This window comes from Cavia porcellus, unplaced genomic scaffold, assembly GCF_034190915.1.
Source record: "Cavia porcellus strain 051 isolate PalLab524CR breed Dunkin Hartley unplaced genomic scaffold, mCavPor4.1 scaffold_16, whole genome shotgun sequence".
NCBI lineage: Eukaryota > Metazoa > Chordata > Mammalia > Rodentia > Caviidae > Cavia > Cavia porcellus.
Genome location: NW_026947499.1, coordinates 51,092,524 through 51,118,216, shown reverse-complemented (window position 1 = coordinate 51,118,216; position 25,693 = coordinate 51,092,524). Strand labels below are relative to the sequence as shown.

General features: G+C 39.8%; 1 protein-coding gene across 5 annotated transcripts in view; it reads left to right on the top strand.

Annotated features, from left to right (window-relative positions):
* The window catches only part of Cog7 (component of oligomeric golgi complex 7), a 94,951-nt gene that overhangs the window by 50,402 nt on the left and 18,856 nt on the right, over positions 1 to 25,693 (top strand). For all 5 annotated transcript variants that reach the window (XM_063226660.1, XM_063226659.1, XM_063226658.1 and 2 more), the window contains exons 10-13: positions 1,561 to 1,677; positions 3,061 to 3,126; positions 10,179 to 10,365; positions 12,156 to 12,296. In XM_063226660.1, coding sequence (XP_063082730.1) covers positions 1,561 to 1,677; positions 3,061 to 3,126; positions 10,179 to 10,365; positions 12,156 to 12,296 — 511 coding nt within the window. The remainder of the gene's footprint in view (positions 1 to 1,560; positions 1,678 to 3,060; positions 3,127 to 10,178; positions 10,366 to 12,155; positions 12,297 to 25,693) is intronic.

Below are 25,693 nucleotides of genomic sequence, written 5' to 3'. Positions count from 1 at the left end.
ACCCCACCTGCTCACGCTCACAGCAGCCTCTGTCCTGGAAGCTCCTATAGAGTGTGGAGTTGATGGATGGCATATTCTTCTTATGCATACTTGTTTTACTGCACAGTTGATGACACAGTTGTTTAACCCTGCACAGTTAAAGCGAATTATGTTCCTTACCATTGCCTTGCCAATCTGTCCTTGGGTCTTCCCTACTTTCCCCCAAACAACTGATGCCCCAGGAAAGCTATCACCTCTCTCCTGGGGAAGGGAAGGTGCTGTCGGGGTTCTGGGTGTATGGCTTTTATTTAAAGGCTTAGTAAAAGACACAATAGTGTGTTTTGTGGCTCCTGGAGTGATCTGAGGAAATCTCTCCCATTTGGCCCTTTGAATGGCCTTTCTTTTCACTACACACACTTTTTAGGCCCTGGGTCATCACGTTGTACTTTCCCCACTGGGAGCTTTGGGGGTAGGAAGGGAGAGAAGTAAAGGTTGTTATACTCCCAGATGTCGCAGGTTTTCTCAGCTTTTTTTTTTTTTTTGTCTTTTTCGTTTTTTTTTTTATCAGTACCAGGGATTGAACTCACGACTGCCTGCTTGCAAGGCAGGTGCGTATGCCGCTGAGCTAAATCCCCAGCCCCGTTTTCTCAGCTTTGAAAGGACACGATACCCACTCTGTCTTCCTCATCATACCCTTCCAAGGACATGCACTGACTTTTTCATGTTCTAAGAAATTTTCAAGTAGGTAATTTTATGACCCCTCAACAACTTTATGAAGTCACACAGAAGATTTCATTAAATCCATTTCAAAAATGTATCAAGGCCGGAAATGGTGAAGCCCTTGCCCACGGCTACAATTCGAGTTCGTTGTCTGCTAGGAATGATTTCCTTTATGTGCTCTTCCTGGGGATACAGCAGTAAGCTACAGTGGCACAGGTCTTGTTCTCACAGAGTTACTGGTCTACCATAGCAGCACACATTAAACACACACCAACTAAACTGCTTTACTCACAGTGTGGTAGGTGAGATGGGAGAAAATAGGTGCGGACAGCAAAAGCAGGCAGTGTGAGGGTCTTCTGTTATGCTCTTGTGCTGATAAAGTTGTGTTCTTCTCTGTCTTTGAGCTTTAATTTGTCTGCCATGACTAAAATTCAGGGGATTGGTTTGCAAGAGCAATCTTGGTGTCAGTAAACTGCCTTACGGTGTCCCAGGTCACAATCCATTACTAACAGTGAGACCATGTGTTTTTAAAAAGTCCTTCAAACCTACTTCCAAAAAAAAAATGCATTTGTTAGGATAAGGAGGTAATCATTTGTCACCTGGTGAGTGGGGTTGTCTTCATGGCTGTTTCTTTCTGCTTCATCTTAAGCAACTCTTCAAGCTGCTCTGCAGGTGTCTAAGACAGTCATCATACTTCATAAAAGAGACGTTTTTGTGGTCAGAGATTTATAAGTGGTCTCATCCCATGGCCAGAAAGACATCCTCGAAGTTATTAGTAAATTGTCTAAATTTTTAAATTCCAGGTGTCTTTAGGATGGAGGAATTTGTATGACACCTATCATATTTTCCCTTTCCTCCTAGGTACGTGTCTGATTTCACCAACACTCTCCAGTCGATACGAAAGAAGTGCAAACTGGATGATATTCCTCCCAACTCTCTTTTTCAAGAAGACTGGACAGCTTTTCAGAACTCCATTAGGTAATGTGGGGGTTGTAGTTTAACCCTAGTACACCTAGTATTGTAAACGTAATGGAAAGATAATGGATGTGTTTTCAAGGCATTCATTTTTCTCCTCCTTCACTGCCATTTTTTTTTAAAGCTAATGCTTTAGACTCTAAAAACAAGCCAATAAACAAACAAAAAACCTACCATCAATAATTGTGAGACACCAAAAAAAGCCCCTCTACTCATAAAATATGTTACAAAGTTCTTCATGAAGGCCTCATCTCCATTTAGAGACTTTTATTTTTTATATTTGGTGACACTGGCATGTGTTCTTTGTTGTGCTGTGGTTCCCCCCTGCTCCCAAGTGGCCTATCAACTATCTTATTAGATCAAAATAAAAAGAAATTTAGGAATTTCTCTAAAACCATTCCTCAGGCATATATGTTCTAATGAGCCAAGCTGCTGTCCACCCACCTAGATTTCTTGCGCGCCCCTGGCCTGTGTGCCTACGGCACAGGTGGCTCTCAGTGCGGGACACCGTGAAGCAAGTACAAGCACTGAGGCTGCCAGGGTCAGCCCAGCGCCACCCGGGCCTGTTTTGGATTACTACCTTGTGAACCCTGTGCTGGGTTTTTATTTTCTAGAGAAACTGAGTGCTCTCAATCCTAAGCATATCATCTGTCATCTGTGGTGACTGGGCATGGCAGGAAATATTCTGTACAAGTTTGTTACGCTGCTTCTGAGTCAGTGGAATATTTTACTTTCTCATAAACCTTTCTTATGATGGAATGCCTAGATACCCAGGTGATGATAGGCATTTTTAGAGAAAGTTAAAAGTTAACTAGGCTTAAGATATTTTAATCCTTGGGTTTATCCTAACATTATGAGTTTAGTGTTGAAGGACCCAGTAGCTGGAGTTTGACTCCTGGCATAAAATTACTTGAAAATGAAAGAATTGTTAAATGTAAATGTGATGATCATTGAGGCTTTCATGTGATGGGAGGGAGAGATATACTTCTCATATCAAAGCAGTTTTTTATGCCTTACAAGTAGGCATCTAGCAAATATTAAATAATAAATGTTGGCCTTAGAATTCAGATACAAAGTATTTCTAACATATTTTCTCAAAGATAAAACTCAGTGTTTTGGAGATGTGAAATTATTTGAGGTAGTGATATGTAGGATTATGAATCACAGCAGAAATGCTAGTGACGTAGAAGATATTGGAAAGGATCTTTCCTATTAATTACTGTGGTAAAACATTTCAGCTGGGCGGGTAAGTGGTCAGCAGCTTTCCGAGAACCCAGCGCCACCAAAAGGAGCACATAGTTAGAATTTTTATCAATGAGACAATGTTGATCTGTAAATGTTGACATTCTTGGTACTTGAACTTGAAGTGCTCTTTGTTTTGTTTAGGATAATAGCCACCTGTGGAGAGCTCTTGAGGCACTGTGGAGACTTTGAGCAGCAACTAGCAAACAGGTAGGAGTCCAGGGTCAGGGTTCCTCTAGTCCCTGGGTTTCGTGGTTGGGAGGAACACAATTCAGTATACATTGCAGAAAGGGCAGCAGATGGTCAAATCTGAAAGTCACAGGGCTCAAGGACTACCTGTACCTGGATACAGAGTGTCATTATTGTCACCATTAAACATTTATTGAGTCTTTAAAAAGGGCAAGGCTCTATCCTACGTGGTCTCATGATTTTGGTTTGATATGGAGGTCTCAGCCAAAAGGAGGAAACAGGACATATTGTTCTAAATGATGAGTGGGCTGAGCTCCTGCTGATTGTAAATCAGTTATTGAGCTCAGAATGTATGTCTCCGTAGAAGTAGCAGTATAATGCCCTTCCCACAGCATAGGAATTAACCCAGACAGCCTGCCTGCTTGGTCCTGCAACAGGGTTCTTTGCTGCTGAGGGGTGTATGTATATCAAAGAAGAATGTTGGGACTGCTCTAGGAAGAGTTTGTTCTATCCCTCTTCTTTCCTTTGATATGCTAGGGTTTTTGTGTTGCCTTGACTTGGCCTCATTTGGACAGTTTTACCCTTCAGAGGACACTCTTTCCTAAATTTCCTTTTTTCAGCTAAAATCCTTCATTCCCTTAGTACAGCTATCTATTCCTTAGGAATTGAGGAATTGGCAGTGGTCTGTTGTTTCTGTTGTGTACTGGCACTTGAACCCAGGGATTCAGCATTGAATTACATTCCCAGTCTTCTAAAAATTTTTTTATTCAAAAATTTTGAACCACAACAAAGGCAAGGCAGAGGGCAGCATAATTGCTGACTTGAAATTATACTACAAACCTACTGTGATAAAAATAGCATGGCACTAGAAAAATGACTGGAGGATCAGTGGAACAGATTAGAAGATGCAGAATCAATCCAAACATACTCACCCACCTCATCTTTGACAAAGGGGCCAAACACGTTCACTGGAAGAAAGTCTCTTTAATAAATGGTACTAGAAAAATTGACTTTCCACATGCTGAAGATTAAAACTAGACTCAGATATTTCAACATGCACAAAACTAAAATCAAAATGAATCAGAGATCTAAATAGTAAAGCAGAAACATTAAATCTTCTAGAAGATAGGATAGATAAAACTCTTGAAGACATTGGTGTAGGCAAAGACTTTATGAACAAAACTCCAGTAGCACAGGAAATATCACAGAGAATCAACAACTGGGATCTCATCTTATTACAAAGCTTTTGCACAACAAGAGAAACCATCAACAGAGTGAAGAGTCAACCCAAAGTGCAGGAAAATATTTGTGCCAGCTGTTCCTTGGACAGAGGGCTAATATCTATATAAAGAACTCAAAAAAGATTAGTTCCCCCCCCAAATTTAAAGACCTAATCCAAAAATGGACATCTGAAATGAATAGGTACTTCTCATATGAAGAAGCAGAAATGGCAAGTAAATATATGAAAAAATGTTCAAGGTCATTGGTTATTTGAAAGATGCAAATTAAAACAACACTAAGATTCCATCTCACTCCAGAAAGAATGACTATCATTAAGAAATCAACCAATAACAAATGCTGGTGGGGCTGTGGAGAAAAGGAACCCTTCTCCACTGTTTGTGTGAGTGTAGACTGATGCATCCACTGTGGAAACCTGTGTGGAGATTCCTCAAAAAAAAAAAAAAAAAAAAACAACAAAAAACTAGAGTTCCATTTGATCCAGCTATTCCCCTTCTGGGTATTTTCCTAAAAGAATTAAAAGCATCATATCGCAATGATACATGCATACCCATGTTTATGCCATGTTTTTGTAATTGCTAAATATTGGAAATAACCCAGTTGCCCATCAACTGATGAATGAAGAAGATGTGAGTTTTTTCTTTTCTTTTTTTTTTTGTCTTTTTCCTTTTTATTGGTACCGGGGATTGAACTCACGACTGCCTGCTTGCAAGGCAGGCGCTTATGCCGCTGAGCTAAATCCCTAGCCCCTCTTTTTTTTATTTTAAAGAAAATAAAATCAAACCTAGCAGAATAAAGTCAATCAAAATAAAACAGTGAAAATGATACAGGACTTCAAAACAGGAAAATAGGAAGTCAACAATGGCTACCGTAATGCCTCTTGTTATCTTTAAAATAGCTGCTCATACCACCAGATATAATAAAATCAAACAAAACAGAATAGAATAAAGCCAAGGAAAACAGAACATTGAATAAAAGAATAAAATGGAAGAAAATGAAACAGTGACAATCATATAGGATTTCACTTTTATTTGATTTTCTTTTTTCTTTTGGTACCGAGGATCGAACTCAGGACCACACACTTGCAGAGTAGGCACTTAGGCCACTGAGCTAAATCCTTGTCCCCTCATATTGGATTTCAAAAAGAAGAGAGAAGAAAATTCTTCATAGTTACTGGGCTTTTTTCTTTTTGTGCTTTTTTACCTTTTTTTGAGACAGGGTCTTATTATGCAGTTCAGCCTGGCCTTCAGGTCACTTTGTAGCCCAAGCTAGTCTCAAGCTCACAATGATCCTCTTGCCTTAGCCTCATAGTGCTGCGATTACAGGGATGTGCTACCACACCTGGCCCTGGTATGTTGCATATTGTTGTCCTTTTTTTTCTTTTTCAAATCCATTTTATTTAAGGATGAAAAAAAAGAAGAAAAAAAGCTACAACAGAATTATATCAATCAGGGAGCAACAATGGTATCTATATTTGTTATCCTCTTAATAGATGCTCAAACTACCAACCTTAGGCCTGCAAAGTCAATCAAACAATACAAGCATTAAGTTGTCTTTGTACCTCAGTTGCTATCAACTCAGACTGTATTCCTCTGAATCAGCCAGTTGCTTGTGGAGATGGGATATAGGGAGCTTGGCTCTTCTGGTCTCCTAGCCTGTGTGCCGGTTGGCTTCTTGTTCTTATCACTCCTCCCAGGCCCAGCATGGCTTCTGCTGACTCACAGGAAGGATGAATTGGCTTGTTTCTCCTCCTGGGCCCTCCATAGCTTGCACTGGCTCATGGGAAGGGCAAATTGTCTTTGTTTCTCCTTCTGGGCCCAACATGGCTTGTGCCGACTCACCAAAGTATGAGTTTTAGTAACAATGGAGTACTGTTCTGCTGTAAAGGGGAGTAAGTGTGAGACATTTTTAGTTAAATAGATGAACCTTGAGACCATATTCTCATGTGGAATAAATCAAACACACATACTACATTGTTTCTCTACTGTGAGAAACTGAAAGTAAGATCTAAAATGTATAGTAGGTACATTATGAAATAGGAAGATGTTCAGAAGGGGAACAAGGATGGAAAGAGGACAAAGGAAGGAAGGGACAAGAAAAAAGAATAGAAAGAAAATAATGAAAACAAAACTTTGTAAATAAAGAGAGGAAGAGGAGTTGACAGGAAGAGAATGGAATGAGAAAAAAAGCAGTAAGATATATCATGTACAGGTACTAATTTTCAATGATGAGTGTTATTTAAAATGTACCAATAAAATTTCAAAAAAATGAAAATGTACCAACAAAATTAATTACAAAATTTTCAAGTCAGTGTCTCACCAAGTTGCTAAATTGCCCAGGTTGAGCTCAAACTTAGCTCTTGCTTCAGGCTCCCAGAGTGCTGCTATTGCAAGGAGCATACTGTCATACCTAGCTTGTTTTTGATTTATTTTTTGAGCTAGGATCTCACTGTGTAGTTTAGGCTGGCCTTGAACTCTTGGTAGTCCTCCTGCCTCAGCCGCCCAAGTCCTGCGATTATAGGCATGCACCACCATGCTCAGCTCACCACCACACCCAATTTAGCAGTGATCCTTTAACCTTTTTCTTTGGTGATTCTTTGTTCTAAAGTAATCTCTAAGGGATGGAATTGTTTTTAGTAGGGAAGAAGACCAGGCTGGCTCAGAGTCTGCACTCTCTGTTGACTGTGTCTTGCCTCAGCTGTTTGCCTTCCTTCATTCTTGAAGCCATGAACTATCTTTTAGGTCCAAGACTTTTCATTATCATTGTGGACAAAGTCTTGCAGCATGGGAGAGAAGGGGCAGCTATCACTTTTTGTAACTCCCAAGTAGCTCAGCACAGAAGTTAGGTGACTTCCTGGAGTGACTAAAACTAAAGCAGCACAGGCATACAGTGGATCGTGTGTAAATAATATAAGTGAAGTCAGCGGCACAACTCCCATACACACATGTGCATTTGGACATAATGATATCTTCATCTTATGAAGTCTCTGTCATTATAAGTCAAGGAGCGGGGCTGGGGATTTAGCTCAGCCGCATAAGCACCTGCCTTGCAAGCAGGCGGTCATGAGTTTGATCCCCGGTACCGATAAAAAGAAAAAAAAAAAATAAGTCAAGGAGCATCTTTTACCAGGAAAAGATCTGAGTAGATCAGTTCAAATAGACAGTTTGAAGAATCCAGTATAAATGTACGAGTTCTGTGGCAGAGGAGTGGGTCATAACTTGTCTTAAAAAGGAAACAAGTTGAGGAAACAGATGGAATTGTAACATCCTTCCTCAGTGCACCTTGCCCACGTTCTCCTGGCATAGTGATCAGCACGTTGGCACATGTTGAACTCCATTAATCTCAGAGCTTTGGAAGGCAGGGACTGTGCTTGCCATGTGATATCTCCATCCTCTCTGCATCACTCTACCTGTGTATTCTGGTGTATTAATGCTAAGCAGCTTTTTCATGTTTTTACTCATTATTGTGAAAAAGCATTCCTTTGATTACTTTGTTTTCAAACTGATTGAACTGGTTTTTTTTACTTCCCAGCTGAGTTCAGAAGACCTTGGACTTACATGTTTTATTTTGTACACATATATACACACTTTCACATGTAGGCACACAGAAGTTAGTACATTCCCACCCCTGAGCCCATGGGCCAATCTGATTGGAACAGCGGCTGCAGCTGACTACTCTGAAACAAGAACTGGATCTGGAGCAGGTATCAGACGTAGATGTTGAGGAATGATCAGGTCTTCCTTTGTCCACATTTGGGGTTGGTAACAAGCACGTAGTGAACAAATAAACAGGCTAACCGTGGGAATACATTCCCACCCCCAGTTCTGGGGGCAAGTCTAACTGGAACAGTAAGCTGCAGCTGAACAGGAACTGGAACCAGAGCAGGTAACAGATGAGGCTGGCTTGAGGATCAGGTCCTCTTTTGCCCGCAGTGGGGGTGGCAGCAAGCAGCTAACAGGGAGTTAAGTAGGCTAACCATGGGACACAACCGAGGTCATGCCTACATTTCCAAGGGCCTGGCCTGGTTGCTTTCTGACTCCTCCCAGGGTCCCATAAGGTCTCCGTTGTCATGCAAGGGCTCCCTCTCTCAACAGCTGAGGAGACTGGGAAAACAGGTCCAGAGGGCATGCCTTGTCATCTACAGATAGGATATGAATCCAGGCAGTAAGCAGCAGGCCTACACCAGTGGTCTGGTGGTCAGCGCAGTGTCTTCCCTGCCAAAGGAGCACCAAAATATTACAGAAAAACCAATATCAAACTGAATGGAAGACTGCACTGAAGAATCTAGAAGGCGACTTGTTTATTGCTCATAATGCCAGCGGGCTAGCAGGACCAGGTCCAAATCACTAGCACTGAGACAGTTTTAGGTTCTGGTTTAAATACAGTTTGTAAACAAGAAGTACAAGACAGGTCACAGGTTATTACGTGATTGTTATCTACATTGTTAGGTCATTTTAACATTTACTTGAATTGTTTATCATAACATACGAACATCCTGGGGACAAAGGGAGGAGGTTCAAATGGAGCAAGCAGAGTTAAAAAGTATTTTTGACTGGGTTACTTCACCCCAACCAAGGTCCTTGAAACTAGAATTGTGGAAAATGTAAGCTGAGAATAGGCACACTGGCCCGGCACATTATCAGAAGAAAAACAGCTGGATCTGAATAGTCAAGGCTGACTGAAATCAGCAGGGTGTTTACGCAACAGGCAGCAGGAGCATAGGCAGAGGCTACTGTTTGATTTTAACTTGCTATAACGTATCTGTAAGTTTGTTATTCTATAACTGTGTCTTTACTAGTCATATAATTGTGCCTTTCCACTATAATTGTGCCCCAACATTATAATGCCTCTTCTGTTCCTATAATCCTTTGCATATTTAAGTGTGGTGACTGAAAGTTAAAAAGGGCACTCAGGGAGAAGAGAATGGAAGGTTTTCTGAATAGAGAGTGGTCATTCTTTGTCCTGAAAGTGGATCAGCTACCCAAGTAGTGTAGTGTGGATTAGAAGGGAACTTTTTTTTTTTTTTTTAAGATTTTTTTTTATTTAAGGAGAAAAAGAAAAAAAAAATAGAAAAAGGGTACAAGTTATACAGAATTTCAGAAAACATAAACAGTAGGAAATCACTAGTTAATAGATTACATATTGTTATCTTAGAAATAGTTGTTCAAGTTACAAAATTCAAGCATGTAAAGTGGACATTCAAACAGTGAGACTGGAAACAGTTTTGTTCAATGATCCAACAAAACTCAGTAATATGGTTATCTATCTTATTTACTAGATGTTTTTCCTTCTTGAAGAAACGGGGAAGCATAGCTTCTTTCAGTAGATCTTTCTGTAGCACCGGTGACACACCAATAAGCTTTTCAGTGCTGAGGGATAGTAGCACCAAACAGGCTGTCGTGTGGTACATCCTATGGGTAAAGAGGCACAGGGTGAGCCATCATGAATCTTCCCCGAGGACCAGCTAGCCATGCATCTTTGTACCTGTGGTGCCAGTGGCCTACTCTGGCATCTGACTGCTCTACATGGTGATGCTCATGTGGTCAGAAAGTCTGCATAGATGGTACACAGTGCTCCAGATGGTCCTAGACCCCTGGATGAGCTGGCTGTCCTGTAGTAACCTGGCATCTTTTAGGGGTGTAAGTGTTAAATAAGAATAAAAACATCTGGTTTTCATTGTACACTGAGGCCCAATCCTCCTAAATGACAAAAGATACTATCATTTCCTTAGGAATATCTGTCTGCCTCATGAGGCTATCCTAAAATGTGCTGCTTTAGGAAGAAAGCTCCATTCAAAACAGCTCAGGGCATAATAGTCATTACTTTCCTTGCAGGATTTTGTCCACAGCTGGGAAGTACCTGTCTGACTCCTACAGCCCTCGGAGCCTGGCTGGCTTTCAGGAGAGCATCTTGACAGACAAGAAGAGCTCTGCCAAGAATCCATGGCAGGAATATAATTACCTCCAGAAAGATAACCCCGCTGAATATGCCAGTTTATTGGAAATACTTTATACCCTCAAGGTATGAGGCCAAAGAGATGGCATTCTTGCAAATGAAAGCTTCTTCTTTGTCATTCACTCTCTCCAGGTTCCAAGCCTGCTGGGTCTGTGTTGGCCTTAGGCTATGGTGTACCTTGCTGCTACTTCTCTTGTTTATGTAGAGATTTTTGAAGAACTAATAAACTAAAACCATTGGGATATAGCTGGAGGACTTGGTTAGATGGATCTTTATTCTGATAAAGCCAGGTTGGAGAACGTGGCTTTAGACCTCTGTTAGAAGGCTTTGCTATACATCAGTCCACAGTTAAATTTGCACACAGGATGGGTGAGCTGGGAGCCCTTGGCTCCTATGGCACAAAAATTCCCTTTTACTGAATTACACATAGACTACCAAACAGATAACTGCCTGCAGGCAGGCTGAACCTATAAATGAGGACTCTACCTCAGCACTGGAGAAGTCACTCCTTCCCTAGCAGAGGGTGGAGAGGCCCCAGCACCTACTGCAATGCAGGCTCCCCCATAGGGAAATGTGCAGACTTGGGGATAATTACCTCTGATTTTTTCTTTAAAGTCTGTTGCCCGTAAAGGTGCCCTTGACTTTGAACTTTGAGACTTTGAGGTCCAGGTACAGAAAACATCCGTAGCAAATGGAATGAGTCACACAGCTCCCTGGGAAGGGCCCCCAGGGTTGTAAGAGGGCCATAGGCATCTGTTCTGGAACCTTTCCCCTCCGCCCTAATTTGGTTTCACCCTTTGTTGGAAGAAACATTGCTGTTCCCACACCAGCAAATGCAGTCTACAGTTCTGACCAGCCTGGAGCTCTGGTGAACTGCCCCAAGAGCTTGGGCATCTCTGAGGCTCCAGGTTGCCTCTCAGGGTCTCCCTAACTTTCTGACTCTTGGCCCACCAGCTGGCTGCATTTGATATCGACAAAGGCATTTCTTAAAGCAATTCTGTAAACTCATTCATCCATGCTTCTGAGATTAAGTTAAAGCAACTCTGTTAATCTTTATTGCTAATCTGATTTATGTCTGTTGTAATCGGTTCATTTATTATAGCAAAACTAAGATTACATTTTCCATCTCTGTATTTTCTCAGGCTTTTTTTTTTTTTTGCAGCTCCTTGGGACTCACACAGTCTGTATACTCTGGCTTGTAGCCGAGTATAATTGACCTGACCTCTCTGGGAATCAGGGCTTTGTCCACATTCTTGCTTTTAATGGGATGCTTCTGATCTTTTTTTCTCTCCTCACCTGTCCCTGAGGAATAGTCACAGTTAAATTTTTGTAAACTGCCAATCCCTGAGCTCATGTTATCTCAAATGCATCAGAATCACCCAGGAAACAAAAATATAGATTCTTGGGGCTATGGCTCAGTGGTAGAGCATTGCCTAGCATATGTGAGGCCTTAGGTTGGATCCCCAGCAAGGTTTTTAAAAAAGGTGTCTATGTGAGTATGTGCATATATGAACATGTGTATCTGTGTCAGTGTTCAGGGCTCAGATTCAGTATTCTTTTTTTTTTTTTAATCTTTTTATTGGTACCAGGGATCAACCTTACAACTACCTGCTTGCAAGAGGTGCTTATGCCACTGAGCTAAATCCCCAGCCCCCCAGATTCAGTATTCTTGAATGAAGCTAGTGAATCTGTCATTCAGTTGCTTCTCAGCACCCTGGTGCACAGCCTGGTTTTGGAAGTGCTATTATATAGAATTCTTTTCACTATTTATCTCTCAGTGATTTTTCAGTGTGTTTGACTTGTGACACTTGGATTCAGGGCCTGACAATTTGTCTTTTGCTTTTTTTTTGTCTTAGGAGAAAGGGTCCAGTAATCACAACCTGCTGGCTGCTTCCCGGGCTTCCCTGACTCGCCTGAACCAGCAAGCTCACCAGCTGGCTTTCGATTCAGTTTTCCTGCGCATCAAGCAGCAGCTGCTACTTGTTTCCAAAATGGATGTGAGCTTCCCCCTGAACTTCAGTGGTTCTTTCCTCCCTGCCCCTACTGTACATATTCTTAGGCCTGTCTAAGCATAGCTTTAACCCTCCCTGCCCCTACAAACTTCAGGAGGATCCTACGTTACTGTCCTGGGCTCCCAAGAGTCACTATGTCATTTCAATTCATAGCTTATCATGAATCCCCTTATGATTTGCAGTTATGTGGGTGCTTTATTTCCAGGTTGTGTTCTGGGCTTATTAGTGTAGCTTGGTGAATGTTCCACACCTAGAAAGCATAGCCAACCTTCTCAGGGAGAAGAAGGGGGGCTGTGCTGCTGTGTAGGTTAGGCTACATCAGAAGAGCAAGTTGTCTTTTGAGATTGAGTTGCTTTCATGCCACAGGAAACATTCCTGGAAAATAGATTCTGGAGCTTTTATTCAGGAAAGCACCATGTAAGGTTTGAATCTTTTTTGGGTGGAGGGGATTTGGAGAGTTTTGCTATTTTCTTTCCTCATTGCCTTTGCTATTAGCTATTTTGGAGTCATCTCACATCCTTGCCTTGTGCCCTTTTTCTTTTCTGTATGTCCTGACACTTTTTTGAGGTGTTGTTTAGCCATATGTTCTCTACTTCCTCTGTCTTTCTAGTCTCTTCATTTTTTTTTTTTTGGATTATGAAGTGGGACAGCTCCCAGTTGATTGTGTTATCAACTCCCCAAGTTGATTGGGATCTCTCTTTTGGAAGATAATCTTTTGGGGGAAAGATCCAGTTATGGACCTTTAATACCTATCAGATCCTTTTCAGAAGCAGCAAGAACTTATATGGCATAATTACAGTCTTTGCTTTTCTGCTGACTTCAAGAAAGCATACCAGGCTAGGAATCAGCCCACTGTATGATTTTGGTTAAATCTCATCCTCTCTCTGGGCCTCAGAATCTGCATTCATAAAATGACTCAGTTTACTACAAAAATTTGAGGTTCTTTCTAACCCTGAAATTTTGTAATCATGACTCTTTGTGAAATGCTATGGGGCAGATTCAGTCAGATTTTGCATTACTAGCATGGAAGGGAGGGGTAAGACTGGAGGAGCGCTGCGGCAGAGCTGATAAGGGGGCGGGGTGGTCAGTCAGTTCTTGGTCAATACCTGTATGTGGTCTTGCTGAATGGCAAGATGGAAGTTACTCCTTCTGTAAATCTCTGCTTCTACATCTTTAACATGACAGTGCAGTACTGATCATCATGAAGGTTGATGAAGATTAATTGAGATTTTGTAGGTGATAGAATTTAGTACAGAGTATTTAGTACAGAGTGCTTAACAGGTAGTTTCCTTCCTTTCTGTGATTCTGGTTTTTTGAAAAGAATGACAGATATATATGCATATATATATATATATATATATATATTTATATAAAATCTTTTTTTATTCATTAATTCTCAGGAACTCAAGCATATAGGAAAGTATAAAGAAAAAAATGCAACAAATTTTTTCGGAATCTCACTCTCTAGAAATAGTCATAAACATTTGGTGTTCTGCAATCCAGACTTCATGCCAAATCAGTTACTTGGAAAGCTGATAGATCCATAGGAAGAAAAGGAGTTATATTACACATTACTTTTGTAAAAGTAAATTATGTACAGTGTAAATTTTTGAACTAGGAAAGAGGAACTAAATGAAACCGGAATTGTTGATCTGGAAATCATTGTTTCTTTATCACAAAAAAATATAAGCTCCCAGAAGATCTCTTAAGATTAAGGGGAAAAAATTGAATTGCTTCTTGTTAGTCATATTTCCACTTTAGACAAATGCCAATATTAATTCACTTATTTTGAGGGATGAGATTTGTATTCTTTGTATCTATCATGTCTCCTTCCCTGCCTCCAGGTTCATTGGCCCTTACCATTTTTATTTTGTTAAAGCTTAACAATCTGACCTCCAGTTCTGAAACCTTAATTTTCCCAGTTATTTGGCCTAATGCTGCATTTAAATAGGTTTAGTGCTTTTTACCTGGCCTTTTACTTCTAGTTGTGCATTCCAGAGTTCTTGATTCAGCCTGGGTTGTTAAGATATCACTTCTTCCATCAGGCTTTCCCACAACCCTGCTGGCTGCTGGGAACACACGTGGCCAGCTTTGAAGATTAGAGGGAGTCCCCTGGGAGCCAGGCCACACCACACAATACAAAGGCAAACACTTGGGTCCTGAGGATTTGGAAATTAAACCTTGGTTAGTAGATGCTTGTTTTCAACATTTGCTGGTAAATGATATTGTCCTTTTATGTTGTAAGATTATAAACCAACACTATATTCAATTTCAGAATGAATTATTGACATTTACCTATATTACCTGGTGACAGATGGCTAGAAAAGCCCATTTGAAAGATATTTACAGTAAGCCTTGAACAGTTAAACATACGCTGCATCATTTCTCCATTGTCCTCTTCAAGTGTACTTTTCTTGCCTGTGTTTAAGCCTCTCCTTAATCCAGGGCACTCTGTCTGGCTCTTTTTCTGAACTTCTTTTCCACCCTGTTCTTTCCCAGTCTCCTGTGTCTGATGCATTCTGATGTACACCTCCTGCTTCCTCTCCAAAGCCTTTGCCTGATCTTCAGCTCACAGTGCTTGTCTCTGTTGTGGGTGGCAGTGACACTATTCTTTGCCCTCTACATCAACCCTCGCTCCTGTCCTTCCACGTGACGTCACTTCTGATCTCACAGGAGCCATCCCTCTTCTCCATGCTCTGGTTCTCTGTCTGTCACTGTCTCGCCTTCCTGGCTGCACCCATCTCTGCCAGAGAACCACCAAGTTGTAACTGACCTTCCTTTTCTGTGTGTTTACCACCTGTTTGCACAGCCAGTGCCTTGGTTCCACTTCTTAACATCCCTGAACTGTTGTTGAACTTTTCATCTTCCTCAGTAGAGCTGCTTGCTGCAGGCATCTACACAAAGCCATGCTCTGGTGTGGTTTCTCCCAGTCAGACAACCCTCCCATTCCCAACAGGCCAATGGCAGTCTCTTCCCTTCCCTCCCTTCCCTTCCCTTCCCTTCCCTTCCCTTCCCTCCCCTCCCCTCCCCTCCCCTCCCCTCCCCTCCCCTTCCCTTCCCTTCCCTTCCCTTCCCTTCCCTTCCCTTCCCTTCCCTCCCCTCCCCTTATCTTCCCTTCCCTTCCCTTCCCTTCCCTTCCCTTCCCTTCCCTTCCTTTCCCTTTCCCTCCCCTCCTCTCCTTTCCTTTCCTCCTTCCCCCTTTTCCCCTTTCTTTCTGTCTGTCTGTCTGTCTGTCTGTCTGTCTGTCTTGTGCTGGAGAATCAATTCAGGGCCTTATGCTTGACAGGCAAGAGCTCTACCACTGAGCCACATCCCTACCTCATAGTCTCGCTCTTTTTTTTTTAATCGAGTTAAAAGCTTTTTCTAATTTTTTCTATTTTTATTTATGTTTAAAGAGGATAAAACCAAGGAAAATAAAACAGAATAAAACCAATCAAAACAAACCAGTGCAAGTGATACAGGACTTCAAAACAATATAAAATCAACAATAGTTACCTTAATGCCTCTTGTCTTCAAAATAGCTGCAGATACTTTCAGACATAGTGAAAATCAAACAGAGGACTTCCGGGAGAACATGGCGGACAGATAACAGCAACTACCGGAGGCTCTCTGAAAAACTAGGCTCAGAAGCCAGGTATGGTGCGGACTAAAGAGACATAAGCAGGTGGAGTTATGCTCTGCTGACTCAGGAACGAACTCGGCTGAGAGAAACCAACTTGGAATGCAGTCCTGGTGCTAAAACAAGAACAGAAAAGTCTCGCTGCTGAGGCTGGACCCTGCGCCATTGGAAGCCGTGATTTGGGTTTCCCGCCGCACGGTGGCTGGCTGCCTCTACATCAGCTCGGCAAGGAGAGAGACGCACGGAAACTCTGAGAACGGGAGTCTGCGAATGGAGTCGAAAACAGGACGGGCAGGGAGGCATGTTCTGACTTGTGGCGAGGTGAGTGAGAGAAACTGACACTCCACCACAGTTTGACTCCAGCGGACTTTCTGGGCCCGAGCAGTCCTGCGGGAGCAGGGCGTGGTGGGGACTCCAGCCACACATTCCCCTCTCGGGCGGGATTGGTGAGAAGTGCCTGGCCTGCGTGATGCTGCCGGCGGACCCCGTAGGCTGGCCCAACCCAGATCGCAGAGCCTGACGGAGGCCGGGAGGGGCGGGCCCCCGCGTAGGCTGCCTGGTGCGCAGCGGTGAGTGGGAACACCTAACCGGCGCAATTCGATCAGGCTGTGGCTGACAGGGAGAGAAGCTGGGCCTCTCATATAAGCTTGCATATATAAGGAACAGAGAATATGGGAAGAGGCAGCAACAAGAAAGGCTCCTCGGCCCCCAATTCTGAGAAACAGGCAATAGCGGACACCGCACCAATACACATAAAGCACCATATAGAGAGCCTCATAGACCAATTCAGGAATGAAGTTATCAACGACCTGAAGCTAGAAGTATGCAGAATAGTTAGAGAAATGCTAAGCCCCACCCAAGAAAAAACAGATGGTGGAATGGAAGAACAGAAAAAGAGGGGAGAATTGTTTGATGGAGAAAACAGGGAAAACATAGAATACGTGAAGCAGGTTCAAAGGGACTACCAAGAAACTAAGAAGTCTATCGAAGACTGGCATAACAGCTTGAAAGAAACTAAGGACAGACTATCTGAACTGGAGGGCAGAATTGTAATATGGGAGAATGAAATGAAAAACTTCTTAAAAATAGCAAGGAAACAAACAGCAATAATACAAAGACAAGAAGATGATAAGAGGATTCATAACTTAAGGATTAAGAACATAAAAGAAGAAGTAGGGACACAAACAAATGAACTATAAAACCTACTCACAGAAATAATCCAGGAAAATTTTCCTAATTTAGCAAAAGGTAAAGATACTCAGATGTATGAGGCATACAGGACCCCAGCTACCTACAACCCAAACAGAGCAACACCCAGGCATATAATAATAAAAATTCCAGAAATTCAATACAAGAACAGAATATTAAAAGCTGTCAGAGACAAGAAACAGACCACTTACAAGGGAGCACCCATCAGAATTACAGCAGATTTCTCTGCACAAACCATCAAATCACGAAGAGCGTGGGGGGAAATAATTCAAGCTTTGAAAGATAATAATCTCCAGCCAAGATTGAGATATCCTGCACAACTGTCCCTGGAAATTGATGGGAAAACAAGGTGCTTCCAGGATAAAGAGGAACTGGGGGAATTTGCAACCACCAATTCAACTCTACAGAGAGTATTGCAGGATATTCTAAAAAAAGAAAAATACAAAGAATCCAGAAATAGTGGAGGCCACGACTAATGGAGCAGAGAACAAAGTGAAGAAGACAAACTGACAGCTACTGACAGAATAAGAGCTCAACAGAAATGAGGCAGAGAAGATTGGATGATAGGAACAGCTATTTTGGAGAAAATGACATCTTAATAGGTAATACTGATTTAGTATCATCTTGTTTTGAAGTCTCATCTAGCTTTTGTCCTTCTGTCTCCAATGGTCTAAATAGGTTGTATCTTACTGGATTTTATTATGTACGATAGTATAAGCAAAAACCTTTTAAAGACAAGGAGATTATACAGAAACCATTATTCATTTTCTGTTAGTCGATTCTAAATACTCTGTAATGCTGTCATTCTCTTAAGTGGTTTTACATTGTTTTGATATACTTAATGCTACAGTATACGAAGTTGTACTCAAGGATTTCAAGGAAAGAGACAATATGGTAACTACCTTTAGGTCAGGATTATCTGGTGGTGAAACACTATTCTGCTTAAATGGTTATGTTTTGATCTGTGCTGTTTCGTTGTTATGCCCTCTTTTATCTCAATCTCCACTCCATTATTTACTTTTTTAATACTTTTTAAAAATTTTTATCCTTTTAATTAAAGGAAAAAAATAGCAGGATATATTATAGTAACCCACTTTGACTTTCCATTACCTCGATTTAAAGCCCTGTATTACTCTCACCATCTGGTTTTTAACTGATGTTCCCCTATTCTGCTTTGCTGGATAGTATCAGGTTCGAAAATTTAGGCATCAGCTGTGAAGATAATGAGATTCATTATAACACCCATTCTCGTTGACTTTTATCTACTTTTGAAGACCTACAATGTCTCCAATGGTTTGGCTTTGTCGGTTTTGTTCTTTACTGTTTTGTTCAATTGTATTATAACTAATGGTATAGGCAATTCTATTAGAGATAGCGGGAGGCATTATGGTAACCATTGTTGATCACCTTGTATTATGTTTTCACATTATCTATTATGTCCACCCTTTTGACTTGACCGATTCTGTTCTGTTATGTCACATTTGGTTTTACTCTCTTCCAAAAAAGTAATAAGAACCGTGAGAGCAAGGAAACCCAAAATGTGTAATAGTCATTGTACAAAAGAGAGGAAAAGAAAGTGCTCTAAACTATATAACTGCATGTATATTTAAGTGTATAAGATAGAATATGATATCACAGAGATTTATTGGATCATTGAACAGAACTGTTTGCAGTATCATTGATGGAATGTCCACTTTACAAGCTTTAATTTTGTGACTTGAACAATTATTTCTAAGATGACAGTATATAATCCATTAACTAGTGATTTCCTACTGTTCATTTTTTTTTCTGCAAATCTGTATAACTTGTACCCTTTCTCTGCTTTTTTTTTTCTTTTCTCCTTAAATAAAATTAAAAAAAAATGTGACACTATAAAAAAAAAATAAAAAAATAAAATAAAATAAAAAATAAAAACAAAGTGGCAGGCACAGGCAGGGAAGCTGCAGGTAACACTAAGCAACCGACAGGAATTCTTAGTGAAGAATTACTGGTATGTCCAAGCTACGCAACCCCTTAGAAACAGCCAACAGAGAAACCTTGACTTATAGAGAATTTAAAAAAAAAACTTTTAAGTCCTAAAACTTGTTGGACTTTTTGTTTTATTTGCTTTGCTTTCTAAATAAATTAGAAGTTACAAAGATCAAAAAAAAAAAAAATCAAACAGAACAGAGTAGAATAGAACCAATAAAAAGAAAACAATGAGTGCAATAAAAGACTTCAAAACAAGACAATAGTAAATCCAAAATGGCTACCGAAATTTGCTGTCTTTGAAACAGCTACTCATGCCATCGGGTATAACAAAATTAAAACAAAACAGAACAAAATTCAACAAAAGAATGAACATGATACAGGACCTCAAAATAAGACCACAGGGAATCAACAATGGTTGCCACCTTCAGAAGGAGATCCCCTCTAGATGCCACACTACATACCACTATCCTCTGAATACATGATCAGACCACTGGCCCTGGACCTGCAAGGTCAGTGAAAGACCAAAACACCACAAGCATCACAGTGTATTTCACCTCTGTAGCTATCATGGCAGCATGTGTTTCTGCAGATCACCCGGTCAGTTGGCGGAGTAGGGGTGGGGGTACTGACTCTTCATTTGCCAGCCTGTGTGTGCTGGAAGGGTTTGGAGTCTGGCTGTCTCCACGCCAGCAGCAGCCTGCGCATGATGCTGGTCACAGGAAGGGCTTGCTTCCTGGTATGGTCTTGTTTTCTTTCCCTGCAGTCTGCTAATGGCCCATTGTCTCTTTTAAAACTCTTTTTTACTAGGGGAATTTTCACATGTACCTTAAAGGAAAGAGAGTATGAGGAACTCCATTTACTCACATCACCCTGCGCCAACAATCATCAGCTCCTGGCCAACCTGTTTCATATATACCAGTTCTTTGAAGTATAAGGACTCTAAAAATATTCAAAATACCATCACTACCCCTAAAAAAAACAGACAAAAATAGCCTCTTGATACCATCTCTTAGCATTCAGCTTTACAGTTGTCTTTTAACATCATAGTTTAAGTGTTTAAATCAGGATTCTGAATGCTGCAAAGTGAGGTTGACTAATGTATCTTTTGTGTGTCTTTGAGCTAAAAGTTTCTCTTTATCTCTCCTGTCTGTCTCCTTCTCTATCTCAATCCTCCTCCCCTAGAAATTTATGTGTTGATGGCAATACCTTCCCTCATTGGAGGTTCAAAAGTGTTGATTCTCCTTTGTTTATAACTTTGTGTACCACATGCGTTCTGTGGCCAAATCCTTTTTCTTTCTTTCCAAATCCATTTTATTTCAAGGATAAAATAAGAAGAAGACAGGGGGCAACAGTGTTCCATACATTCCAGGTTGTCATCCTCCAATCACTCACCGAGAGCACAAGACATCTGCATTCAATTGTCCGAACAATACCAGCATAAATCTTTCTCTTCAGTGAACTCAAGAGAACTATGTTATATAACTATCTTTTTTTTTTGGTATCGGAGATTGAACTCATGACCTCACACTTGCCAGGCAGGTGCTTATGCTGCTGAGCTCAATCCCCAGCCCAACAATAACTATCTTAACTGTTATTTTTTTTTTTTTTTGTCTTTTTCCTTTTTATCGGTACCAGGGATCGAACTCAACGACTGCCTGCTTGCAAGGCAGGCGCTTATGCCGCTGAGCTAAATCCCCAGCCCCCAACTGTTATTTTTATATACGTATACATATAATACACATATACATATGTTAGATAATACAATTTTTACACATGTGTGTCTGATTTATTTCACTTTGAGTATGGTCTCAAGTTGCATCCATTTAGTTATAAAATTCTTCAGTTTATCTTTTGTTATGGCTGAATAGTATTCCATTATAGAAAAATATCTTTTTTTTATCCATTCCTCAGTTGGTAGGCATTTATATTGTTTCCAAGATCTGGCTATTACAAACTGTGCTTCTATAAACATGGGTCACTGTGCTATGATGATTTTAGTTCTTTTGGGAAGATACCCAGAAGGGAAATAGTTGGGTTGAATGGGACCTGTAGTTCTAGTTTTTTTGAGGAATCTCCACACTGATTTCCACAGTGGTTGTATTAGCCTAAATTCCCACCAACAGTGGAGAAGGATTCGTTTTTCCCCCGTAGCCCCTGCAGCATTTGTTATTGCTTGATTTCCTGATAGTAGCCATTTTTTAATGGAGTGAGGTGGGATTTCAGTGTTTTGTTTTTCGTTTTTTTGTTTTTGATACCAAGGATTGAACTCATGACCTTATGCTTGTTAAGCAGGCGCTTATGCCACTGAGCTAAATCTCCGGCCTCTGTGTTGTTTTAATTTGCATCTCTCAAATGACTAGTAATGTTGAACATTTGTTCACATATTGATTTGCTGTTTTTATTTTTTTATCTGAGAAGTATCTTAGATGCCCATTTTTGGATTGCGTATTTACATCTGGAAGGACTGGTCTTTTTGAGTTCTTTATATAGTCTCAATAGTAATCCTTTGTCTGAGGAAAAGCTGATAAACATTTTCTCCCATGTGGGCTGTCTCTTCATTCTGTTGGTTTCTTTTGCTGTGCAGAAGCTTTTTAATAAGATGAGATCCCAGTTGTTGATTTTTTGTGACAGTTCTGTGCAATTGGGGTTTTGTTCATAATGTCTTATTTAACAGTATTTATTACCTGCTCTATCTTCCAGCAGATTTAATGTTTCTGTTTTAATATTAATATTGATCCATTCTGATTTTAGCTTAGTACATGTGAAAGATATGGGTCCATATCTTCGGCATGTGTAGATCCAGTTTTTTCACACCATTTATTAATGAGGCTATCTTTCTTCCAGTGAATGTGTTCAACACCTTTGTCAAAGATGAGGTGGCTTAGTGTGTCTGGAGTTGCTTCTGCATCTTCTAATCTGTTACATTGATTTTTGTATCTGCTTTTGTTTTGCCAGTACCACACCTTTTTGTATCACAGTAAATTTATAGTATAATTTCAAGTCAAGGATTGTGATGCCCTCTGCCTTGTCTTTGTTGCCCAGGACTGTCTTTGCTATTCTGGTCTCTTCTGGTTCCAGATAAATTTTGAGATTGTTTTCTCTAATTCTGTGAAATATGCTATTGGAATTTTGATTGAGATTGCTCTGAATCTGTATAAAGTTTTAGAAGTATGGCCATTTTTACTTTATTGGTTCTTCTTACCAAAGAGCCCAGGATAGCTTTCCATTTTCTTTCTTTCTTTTTTGTCTTTTTTGAGACGGGGTCTCGCTATGCAGTTCAGGCTGGCCTTGAGCTCACTTTGTAGTCCAGGCTGGTCTTGAACTCACAAGGATCCTCTCACCTCTGCCTCCCTAGTGCTGGGATTACAGGCGTGAGCCACCACACTCGGCTCTCTACCGTACCGATTGAACTCACGACCTTGCATTTGCCAAGCAGGCGCTTATGCCGCTGAGCTAAATCCCCAGCCTAACTTTTCACTTTCTAGTATCCTCTTCAATCTTCTTTTTCAGAGTACTGTAGTTTTCAATGTAGAGGTCTTTTACAACCTTTGTTAGATTGATTCGTAAGTATTTCATTTTTTTGGATGCTATTGTAAAAGGTATTGTTTCCCTGATTTCTCTTTCAGTGAGTTTATTATTTGTCTTTATAACCAGCTACATTACTGAATTTGCTTATTAAATCTAGAAGTCTTTTGGTGGAGTTCTTGGGATCTTCTAAGTAGAATATTAGTCATCTGCAAATAATGATAGTTTAACTTTTTCCTATCTTTATTCCTTTTATTTCTTTTTCTTGTTTAATTGCTCAGATAAAGTTTTGAGGGCTATGTTGAATAAGAGAGGAGACAGTGGACATCCTTTCTTGTTCCTGATTTTAGAGTGAAAGCTTTCAGTTTTTGTCCATGTAGTATGATGTTGGTTGTTGGCTTGTGATACAGCTTTTACCAGATTGAGATAAAGACCATCTATTCTAATTTTTTGTAGAATTTTTATTAAGAATGGGTGCTGGACTATGTCAAAAGCTTATTCTGCATCTACATCTATTGAGATGATCATATGATTTTTGTCCTTGGCTCTGTTAATATGATATATTACATTTATGGATTTACGTATGTTGAACCATCCCTGCATCTCTGGGATAAATCTCACTTGATCATGGTGTACAGTCTTCTTGACAGTTTGCTGCAACCTGTTTGCCAGTATCTTATTGAGGATTTTTGCGTCAGTGTTCATTAGGGAGATTGGCCTGTAATTCTCTTTCTTAGATGGGTCCTTCTCTGCTTTTGGTGTCAAGGTAATACTTGCTTCCAGGAATGAATTTGGAAGTATTATTTTCTGTTCAATTTCATTAAAGAGTTTGAGAAGTAGTGATATTAGGTCTTTTCTAAATTTCTTGTAGAATTCAGTAATGAATCTGTCAGGGCCTGGACTTTTCTTTGTTGATAGTTTATTAGTTATATCTTCAATTTCGTTTACTGATTTGGGTTATTTAGGATTTTTATATCTTCTTGATTCAGTTTTCATAATTCATATGTATCTAGTAATATGTCCATTTCTTCTGTATTTTCCATCATATTAGAATATAAGTTTTCAAAGTATGTGTAGATGTTTTTCTGGATTTTTTGTAGGATCTGTTGTGATTTCACCCTTTTCATTCCTAATTATGTGGCTTGGAGTTTTCTATTTCCTTTTTTTGATAAGGTTAGCTAAGGGTTTATCAATTTTATTTAGTCTTTCAAAGAGCTGACTCTTTAATTCATTGATTCTTTGTATTGTTTTTTTAGTCTGCAGTGTGTTATTTTCTGCTCTGATCTTTATAATTTCCTCCCTTGTATGAGCTTTTGGCTTAGCCTGCTCTTTTTCTAGAAGTGTGAGGTTAATTATTAAGTTGTTTATATGTTTTCCTGATATGGGTATTGACTGCTATAAATTTCCTTTGTAATATTTTCATTGTGTCCCACAAGTTCCAGTATATTGTATTGTTATCATTCAACTGTAAAATTGTCTAATTTTTTCTTTAATTTCATGTATGACCCATTGGTTTTCAGTAGGGTGCTGTTTAATTTCCATGTGTTTATGAAATTCTTGTGGTTTCCTTTGGCATGGATTTCCAATTTCATTCCATTGTGGTCTGATTGTATGCATGGGATAATTTCAATTCCTTTACATTTATTTAAGCATGTTCTATGAGCCAATATATGGTTTATTTTGGAGACTGTCCCATGTACAGCTGAGAAGAATGTATGTGCTGATGTTATGGGGTGGAACACTCTTCAGATATCTACTAGGTCCATTTGTTCAAAAGTTTAATTTAGTTCTAAGATTACATTATTAATTTTTTGATCTAGTTCATCTGTATTTTTGTGACAATGTGGTATTGAGGTATCCCAATACAATTGTATTAGGGTTTATTTGCTTTTTCATGTCTGTTAGTAATTGTTTTATATAGTTTGGTGCGCTGATATTTGTTGCATATATATTTATGATTGTTATCTCTTCCTCTTGCATTGTTCCCTTTACGAGGAGATAGTGACCTTCTTTAACTTTCTTAATCAGTCTTGGCTTGACATTCACTTTGTCTGCAAATCGAATACCTGCTTCTTGTTGTTTTCCTTCCTGGTGGATTCTTCCTGTTGGGGTTCATGGAGCTGTAATCCTTATTATGTCTTTCTAAAATGTCCTTCAAAATATTTTGGAATGCTGGTTTGGTGGTCATAAATTTCCTCAGTCGTTTTTTGTCATGGAAGTATCTTATTTCTCCATCAATTTTGAAAGATTGTTTTGTGGGATACATTGATCTGGGTTGAACATTGTTTTCCTTTACAACTTGGAGTACTTCACTTCAAGCTTTCTTTGACTTGAGAGTTATCACTCTGATCAGTAAATAATAGTATTGCTAGATTTTATATCATAATGCTATAAAATTAGCATTGGGTTTCTTAGTGTCTCCTCTTCTTCAGAGTATCTGTTCATTACATCTTGCATTATATAATCTGTTCCCGTAAATAGTTTTTTTTTTTAAAAAAATCTTCTCATATGTGAATTTTACATGTGTATCTATCCTCTCTGTATTATAGGGAAAAACAAATCATCACAAGATAGCAAAGAAAATTCCTAGAAAAACATGCAATGAGTAAGACACATAAGACCACAATATTAGGTGATCTACCATAGTTGTTATGCTTTCTCTTGTTATTTTCAATGGATTTGTCCACATCATCGGGCTTAATATAGTTAAACATAGTATTACCTAGCTATTTTTATAAAAACACCACTTTGAAAGCATTGTAGGACTTGAGAGCTGTTAATAATTAATACCAGTATGGATATCTTTTACATCTTGTCATCTTCAGATTAGTTGCCTCTACTTTTAGGTTGATACTGTCAAGCATACCAAATTTAAATAAAATCAGCCAAGGCAAAACCACGGTCTTATGAATCGGATTCAAATAAGATCAGTCATAGTAAGACAATGTAAGTAATACAGGATTTCAGTATAAGTTAATAGGAAATTAAGGATAGTTACCATGGTATAACCTGCTATTTTGGGGTCAGTTGTCTGTGCCCTCAAATCTGATATGAGTGG